The sequence below is a fragment of the Scardinius erythrophthalmus genome (assembly GCF_964197995.2).
Source record: "Scardinius erythrophthalmus genome assembly, chromosome: 1".
NCBI classification, from domain to species: Eukaryota; Metazoa; Chordata; class Actinopteri; order Cypriniformes; family Leuciscidae; genus Scardinius; species Scardinius erythrophthalmus.
Window position 1 is genome coordinate 55,446,040 of NC_138221.1, and position 9,384 is coordinate 55,455,423.

The following is a 9,384-nucleotide window of genomic DNA, read 5'->3' on the forward strand; positions in this document are numbered from 1 at the left end:
CCAAAATGATTCAGTTTGGTTATTTTGAGATTACCAGCCAGTTTCAAGATCTACTGACATCCTTGTTAATTAGTGCACGTTTTTCTGGTAATAATACAGAACACGCGTTTCTGTTTTTTCTGGTGGCTTAATATTGTATAAAAATAAATGTGTTTACATTTTGCTACTGTATTTCTCATTTATTGTCATTAAACTGTATTATTAATCAGCCACCCTGCTCTCATGATATCAGTATTTGCCTTTGGCAAACCCACACTGACCACTAAAAACAAGCCATATAAGGTGAACTACACTTAGGATGAAGCTCATTTGGCTATTGCATTAGTTTCATTAGAAAAGAAACCAAGACAAGATTACTTGAGCATGTTCACCACTGCAACCTCAGTCTTTGACGATTCAGGGTACAGTAATACAGGGCCAAGAGATAACCTGCGGGTTTTCTACATCACCACCGTTTTCAGATATGTCGATGTCATACTAGACGTCACATCTACATTAGAGGCTGACGAGCTCAAAGATAAGGAAGTCTTTAAGACGTTCTTTAAGTGAACTGCACTTGTCCATCAACAGGTACTTAAGTTGGAGCCAATTTGCTAAAACACACAGAAATCATCACTAAGGCTATACAGAGCAATTGCTCTAAAACCCACTCAGAAGACCTTAGCAGCTGAAAAGCATCACCTTGACAACCACCAAGAACCCCGTTGCATTGTGGGGGTGACTTTTTCCTATGCAAACACCACTCACATTTTCATCTCAAAAATGTAAATCAAGTATAAAATAAAATGCTGACAGACAATAAAGAAGACCTCTCTCTCTCTCTCTGGACATTTTAGTACCCTTGCTGACTGATGGTGTATTTTTTGCACACTCCGAAGAATCACTTCCTCATCAAATCACAGATGCAAAATGAAAAAGAAAAAACAAGAAAGCACTCAAAAATGCGCACAGTGTGTTCATAATGGCCAGCAACTCCACAGAACCATATAGAACACACAACGCTGAACATCTACATGAGAACATGTGTGATTCCCCCTTTTTCTTTCCATCAGACTGCAAAAAAGACAGAGAGGAATTGTGGGAAGTGGGTAGACTTTGAGCCAGTCAGTGCGCTACTCTAGACTCACGACGTTTGCAATGGTAAAGACACTTACTTGATGTTTGTGCACAATATTACACCAAACTGCAATGGTTGTTGGGGTAGTGTGAACTAGCCTATAAACAAATCAGTAAAACTTGTCAGGTAGATCCAGAACATTCTAACACACAGGGCCGAAAACATATCTTGCAGTTTGTTGATGAGATTGAGCAAACTCAGTTATTTTACAGACAACGCTGTGTCATTGTGACTGATAAGCAGAAATGAAGACAGTTTATGTTAACGTGCGCTGAAATACTCTTCCTGACGCATTTCAAAACACAACATGCGAAACTAAATGGACAGTTCAGCCAAAAATGGAAAATTATCTCAATTTACTCAACCTCACATCATTCCAAACCTGCCGGACTTTCTTTTTTTTTAATGCTTTTTTTTGTTCATAGAATGAATGCCAATGGGGTCCAATGTCGTTTTGGACCCCATTGACATCCACTGAATGGATAAAACCAGAATAAATGCATACGTCATACAGGTTTGGAATGACATGAGGACGAGTACAGAGAATTTTTAGGGGAATGCCTACTTGCTTAGATAGTTCTTATATTTGCGTATAAGGCGTAAAAGAGACTAAATAAAGTCAGATCTCTGCATGTAATCATTTCAAACACACACGTGAACATACATGATTCCTTGTTGAATCATCTCATTACTACCCTGTTGTTCTGCATGCATTATCCAACAACATAATCTGAAGTCGAGAAAAAAAAGCCCACAGAAGAACAGACCAATGTCATAATCCTTCTTGATGTCATCCGTTTTCACCCTCGCCACTCCAGCACGTGGTTCATTTAGTGACTCTTTGCCGTCCCATCGCAAAGACAAAGACCTGATGATAGTCTCAGGTAATCAGATCAAAGGAATGATGCGGTTGACGTGCCTATGAGAGGCTTATGCGTGCATGATGCACGAAAGATGCCCCCATATTTAACCTGAAGGATTAGAATGATTGCGTTTAAATCTTCGAGCACTTGAGTACAAGCCCTTTCCTCCGCACATCTGAAATGATGCAATCCAGCTCAAAGAGGGCCGCTTGAACTCTCCTTAGGGAGTGAACGAAAGACCGCGGCTTTACATAAGCTGGACAGCGACATACATCTGTGAGGTCTGGCCGGATTAACAGATGCTGCGCTTGAGATTAACATTCAGACGCAGGAGGAAAGAAAAATTATGTGCTTGCGTAAACAGTCATTCGGATGATGACACTACGCTGATATCACGGAAGAGATATTAGAAGGGAGGAAATAATGACCATGAAATGCACAGGAACTACTCACTGAAATCAACAAATGTCTCTTTTTGGTCTTTGTTCATTCGTCATACAAACGCTCTAAAATATCAATTCCTTACATTTTTCCCTTCCAAGTCTCTCAAGATAAAAGCATCTGCTAAATAAGTACATATAAACAAACATGTGCACATATTGACGGTGATAATTTGTTGAAATATACATAAGATATATAAGATAAGAGATGCACCGGTCGACCAACCATCAATTGGAACCAGCCGGGAGGGTTTTCGATTTGTTTTACTTTCGCCGATTTGTGTTCTGGAAATACACCCATGCACACAAACTGCATTGGATTAATTTCCAAAAATGTCATCCATTTGGAAATATTACAGAGTCTGTGAACAGGACGTTAAGGTCGCAAGCTGTAATGACAGCAAAGTAACAGTAAAAGTTAGCCATGAAGGAATTGGCCCATTTGCTTGTAAAAAAAATAATAATAATAATCGGCAAGCAGAATCGGCCATGAAAAAATCTTAATCGGTGCATCTCTAACGTTACTTAAGATTTTTTAAAACATCTATTCTACTTCATTTAAATGGCAAATAATACTTCCTTGCATGTGAATAGAAGACGAAACAATAAAACTAATCAATAACTAACAAACCAATTATCGCAGATCCAATTTAAGTGTTGTTTCAGTAGTTAATTAATAAGTAAGGAAATAATATACTTATAGACATCCTGATCGAGATAAAACTGCACGCTCATGTGGATTTATATTAATAAACAACAATACACATTAAATAATCTTGCCTTACCTTCAATATTTCCCCACGTTTAAAACTCAGCTCATCATCTGCAGTTGCTTTGAAATCATACTTGGCAATGGCCTCCATGATTCAGCCTGACGGACACCTATGTGGTTATAAAGCAGTGGAAAATGCCTCCTGATGCAGTTTATATCCCTGTTGTGGACCAGAGGACCAGACAATGAGATCTCAATAGCGATGATGAGCACAGATCCAAGAAGACACAAGGATGTCCACCTGCCTCTCTCTCTCTCTCTCTCTCTCTCAGCCCCGCGTCTCTCCTCCCGTCGCGATCCTCACATAAAGATCACGGCGAGAAACCTGTAAACAAAATACACTCTTTCAGAAAAGCCGATAGGAGAGTGTTGATCTAGTGTTCTAGATTGTTCAATGGGCCGCGCCCCACGATACAACTGGCATTAAAAAGCAAATGCTCCCCATAAAGAGGAAGGAAACCCGTCTGCTTGACGTCTCAAGCGGCCAATTACTCACCGCGAGCACAGCGGACCGTCCAATCAGATTAGCGCGTCGAAGAGGACTCGGCCAATCAAAGCCCTAGAAGCGACGTCAACACCCAATTGGCTTCGCTCCGTCTAGTGTTCGACCAATAAACGTTCGGAATTTCTCAGCGTTGGAGAACGCAAGGCTCGATAACGTCATAGTGCTATTGAACGTGCACGGAATATTATTCGTTTAAACCTGTGAGCAAATATCAAGGATTGCGCAGACATAAGTCGAAGCACAAACACAGCTAAGCAAACCAGCTGTAATGTATTAACGATATCAGATTTCTAGCGGAGAAAATTGCGTAAAGGACACCGGAAATGGAACCGCTGTGGGTTGTATCTAAAGCATACATGTTATTTTACATTTGAATCATATTGACATCTTGCAGAGTATTGGAAATCAACAGGCCAGCATTTGACACTTAAGTATTGTTGTCTGACTGTATACATATTGAAACGTTTAGCATCATCTAACAGAATAACACAATGTTTACAACATTCAAATAAAATATATATTAATTGTAAAACTGATATGCTTAATATTGTTTACAATTATGCATAGAGTAACACAATATAAAACTCACTTTCACTGTCTATTATGTTCAAGTTTCTAAAGTATTACTATTCAACTATGTATCGTTTAAGTGATAATAGAAGAAACATCAATAATTCCAGAACAGTTCCGAAGGGTCTCGTTTATAAATTCAACTTCAAAACAATACACGAGATTGAGTTTCTTTCTCGACTTTTTGTCAAAATGTATAGAAGCATAAAAGCGAAGGTTTCATAACCATAAATAATAGCGAATATTGATAATGTATAGTAAAGCACACAGGCCTTATGGCCTTTGGTCATGTTAACGTAAAAAAAACTGACGCTGGCAGTCAGAGAAAAACTGAAGTTTCATATACTCACTCTTTTAAACAACTGTAAGGGCCAATACTCGCTCTCTCGTTGTAATGAACCTAGAATCCACTCCAATTAGTCTTTAATCGTTGGTGAGGTTGAGCTCTTGTACCTCGCCCGACTTGAAATGGTGAAAAATTGCTGTATTTTTCTGTTTATTTCCGTTTCCTCCTCGATACAGCATGTGCAGCTTCCGCCTGCCCCTAGTGGACGAGTTGTGTCATTACACACTTTTACAATGATGCTCAATTGGCTGCGGCATTGCGCCATCTTCTGGTAAAATACCAAAAGCGTTTTAATAAAACAGAGAATAAACATATTCTAATCTAGAGTACCTGACGTTGTGTTGGTTGTGGATGCTCAGATGTGTAGAACATTGCTTTTTACCACATGGCCTGAAACTGCATCATCTTCACTTATTCAGATTAACTTTTAGGATCAAAATAGTGTATTATCATAATTATTATTATTAATATTCCAAAAAATATTACTAAGTATGATTTAAACTGTTTTCCTCATGGGGGGGGGGCAATAAATGTTCCAACAAGGACAAGGATTTTGGATATCATCATCTTTATATTCATCCATAATAGGGTTTATTGCTAAACAAAATCTAGAGAAACTGAACACTCTTAATGAAAACTTTCTTGGAGTGGGAGAGTCAACGACTGATTTTAGCAAGGCTATAGTCAGAGGCAGAATCCCAGGTGGGGTGGCTGTGCTCTGGGATAAAAAGCTTGATGCTGTGATAAAGCCGATCAGGCTTGATGTTGACTGGTGTATTGGGATACAATATACTTATAAAAGTAATAACTTTGTCATTTTAAATGTTTATACTCCATATGAGTCTAGTGAGAATGAGGTTGAATATCTAAATAGATTGGCTTTTATAAATGCTTTTATTCAAGACAATAGCATTTGCAGTGTATATGTTGTTGGGGATATGAATGCTGATTTCAGTGAGAGTAACTCATTATTTGCTAAGCATCTAACCTGCTTCAGTGAAGATAATAACTTCATTCTATCAAGTAGAGTACTGTTGCCTGCAGACAGTTATACATACATAAGTGAAGCCTGGCACTCAACATCATGGCTTGACCATTGTTTTAGCACAGCTGATGGGCATGCAGCCATAGAGAATATGGGTATTAAGTACGGGGTCACAATAACAGACCATATACCTTTGGCCCTCACAATTAACATTGAAGAATTACCATCTACAGTCAGCAAGAATATTGCTATATGTGGTAATGTGAGTACTAAATTAGACTGGTCAACTCTTTCTGAAGAGGATCTTCTGGCTTATTATACTAACACAGACCATTATTTAAGTAATGTTTATCTGCCCAGAGAAGCTATTATGTGTAAGGATGTCAACTGTCAGATTGAGGAGCACAAGAGTAATCTATGTGCCATGTATGATGATGTTGTGGTTGCTCTGTTGGAGGGTGGTAAACCTCTTCAAAAACATAGGAGAAACAGGGCCTATAATATTAGACCAGGATGGAATGAGTATGTAGCACCATATCACGCTGAAGCTCGGGAAGCTTACAAGCTTTGGGCCCTGGCTGGGAGACCTAGGCAGGGCCCTGAGCTTGAAAATAAAAAGCTTGCCAATGCCAGATATAAGTATGCTGTACGTTTTATATCTAGAAATGAACAAGCCATGAGGGCTGACTCTATGGCCAGTAAAATGATGAGAAACAATATGACTGACTTTTGGAAGGATGTGAGGTCCCTCAATAACTGTAAATCTTCCATTCCTTGTACTGTTGAAGGAGTCTCCGGAGAAGATAATGTAGCTAAAAAATATGGAGACAGCACTATAGCTCCCTTTTTAACTGTTTAAAACATGACCCACATGTGGAGGACTCTCCTATCAGTAATGAAGCAATAAGTATTCTGACACATGAGGTATTTGATGCCATATGTAAATTACCTAATGATAAAGCATGTGGTATGGATTCAATAACTGCAGAGCATCTGAAAAATGCAAGCCTTAGGCTTGCTTCCCTCCTAGCAATTAACTTTACTGGTTTGTTGATCCATGGCATACTACCAGATTCTATGTTGTCTATTCTGCTTGTCCCAGTTATTAAGGACAAAGCTGGAAAAGTTGGCTGCCTGGATAATTATAGACCTATAGCATTGGCCAGTATTTTATCCAAGGTAATGGAAAGAATCCTCCTTGATAGAGTGAGTGGGTATATCTCATCCCTGGATAATCAGTTTGGATTTAAGCCAAACCATGGCACATACATGTGTATTTATGCTCTTAAGGAAATAGTGAATCTGTATAAGTCTAAAAATTCTACTATTCTCATGTGTTTTATTGATGCCTCTAAAGCATTTGATCGAGTGAATCACAAACAGCTTTTTATTAAGCTAATGCAAAGGGGAGTCCCTGGGTATATTGTGAGGGTTCTTGCGGGTAGCATATCTGCCCCCTTTAGAGTGTCCAAACTGTGTTAGGCAGGGAGGAATTTTGTCCCCTGTCTTATTTAATTTATATATGGATGAACTGTCAAGTAGACTTAATGGTTGCAACACTGGCTGTATGATTGGTGGCATGCTGGTGAATCATATGTATGCAGATGACCTTGTTACTTTTAGTCCGAGTAGTGCTGGGCAGCAGGAGCTTCTTGATATATGCTCTGATTATGGGGTGGAATTTGATATAAAATTCAATTCCTGCAAAAGCGCTGTTTTAATATGCAGAACGAAACAGGATAAATGGCTTAATTTTCCTGTGTTCACGCTAGCCAATAAGTGACTTGAGGTCTGCAAAAAAATTAAATACCTTGGTCATTGTATTGCAGATGATATGAACGATGATGATGACATATACAGACAGTGTTATAAGTTATATGCACAGGCAAACACCATAGCACGTAAGTTTAGCTACTGTTCTACTCAAGTTAAAGTGGCTCTGTTTAAAGCTTACTGTACACCACTCTATGCATCTGTGGTCTTCTTATAGAAAATCCAGCATGCAGAAGCTACAAGTTGCCTACAATGATGGAATGAGAATTTTGCTTCCCAGAGGAGGGAGTGCTAGTCAGATGTTTGTATCTGTAGGAGTAACCACACTGAAAGCACTTTTAAGAAATTTGATGTTTAAGTTTATGCAACGTCTGGATAAGTCTAACAACAGTATCATGGTGGCACTCTCAAATCCCTTAGTGAGTTGCTCCAGGTACAAATCCAGACTGAGTGTGCATTGGCTGAAATGTCTGTATGTATTTTAATTATTGTGTGTGCTTTTTATTATTGTTGTTTGCTCGTTTGTTTTTATCTGTTCTGTCTTGCATGGCTTTTGGACATGAGTCTGGCAAATAAATTGAATTACCAGGACACACGCATGCACGCATTACAGCACACACACATTTTCACAAGCAGTTGGTCCTTTTTCAAAACTCTTAGTACTAAAATCACAACAGATTTTCAAAAGTGCACTTTTTTCATTTACATTTCGCCATATTTTCAATCGTATTGAAATACACAAGATCATAAAGTATCATCGTTTACTACACAAAATCTATAAATGTTATATATGTCTATATGTTTCATCTATAAATGTTTAATTCACAGTAACTACCTCACATAAAGCTTTTACAATCAAACTTTTGATTTGAATCTCTTCTCGTTCAGTGTGTCTATTATTCAATCTAACTGATCTTAATGGTTAATCAATAAATAAAAAACTATAGATTTCTATAGATATTGATACATTTCTATAGAACTTGTTTGCAATGGGTTACCAAATTTAATGACTTTACATAAGTGATATATCTTAGCTGATAACCATATGTTCAAAGTGTGTGCAGACACATGTGTGTTTGAGAGAGAGAGAGAGAGAGAGAGAGAGAGAGAGATTTGCAGTTTGTGAACATAGAGCAGGATAGAATACAAGGGAGAGGAGACATAAGATTGATCAAAGATGCATGCGAGACAGATGGCATCAAATACAGCATTTTACATGAGAGTTTGCCATGTGATAGGCCTACTGTAAACAGAGGAATTACCATGGTAGAGACGGTCTCATACTGTAACTCACCCTTCATCTGTAAAGGTCTACTACAGTATTCAGTAAACTGGCACAGTGAGAACATTTACTGTATTGCCAGCAAACTCTGTTCTAGCAGAAGCTCATGGCTACTTCATCACACCTTATATAATACATTACAAACATAATGGATGTTGGGTAAGTTAGGTCATGTGTTACAAGATTTTTGTAAGATTTTTTTTACAAGAGACACCTTACTTGTGAAAATAGTACCAAAGCGAATAACAAAACTGTAATATGACATTCTGATTGGAATATAGCTACTTTTAAGTACCCAAAAATATGCTTTTCGTTATTGAAAATGTTATTTCTGAATGTTCTCTGAACGGTTAAAACCGATAATGACAACGTTCCCTTAGCTGGGCAAACATTATATTTTAGTACTTTTTCAAGATATTAAAATATGATATCACACAACCTAATTGCAGTTTATTTTTGCATAGATTATCTGCTTCAAAATGTGCGCTTCGCGCGTAGGCTGATCAATGGGATTATTTGCTGTAACCTTGTGTGCCGTTTCCCGTTTCTGTACAAAAAAGTGGCCAGAAATGGATGATGTTCCTCACGTCAGCAGCTTCAGGCAGCAAATCAGATGCTGCATCGAGCTCAACACACAACCCCTTTTCAGCAAGGCTCATTTTCTCAGATGTCCTGTATATCAGGAATAAATGAGATAGTTGACATCACAGGAGGCACATCTTCATCGGACA

General features: G+C 38.3%; 1 protein-coding gene across 3 annotated transcripts in view; it reads right to left on the reverse strand.

Annotated features, from left to right (window-relative positions):
- grb2b (growth factor receptor-bound protein 2b) overlaps positions 1 to 4,807 on the reverse strand; it is a 42,003-nt gene extending 37,196 nt beyond the window's left edge. The window contains exons 1-3 of one of the 3 annotated variants that reach the window (XM_081381689.1): positions 4,618 to 4,805; positions 3,438 to 3,517; positions 3,206 to 3,352 (exon numbers count right to left, since the gene is read on the reverse strand). In XM_081381689.1, coding sequence (XP_081237815.1) covers positions 3,206 to 3,283 — 78 coding nt within the window. In that variant the 5' untranslated portion in view covers positions 3,284 to 3,352; positions 3,438 to 3,517; positions 4,618 to 4,805. Of the gene's footprint in view, positions 1 to 3,205; positions 3,518 to 4,617 lie in introns of all 3 variants that reach the window. The other 2 variants (XM_081381690.1, XM_081381688.1) reach the window with 2 other exon arrangements.
- Between the last annotated feature and the right edge of the window lie 4,577 nt (positions 4,808 to 9,384).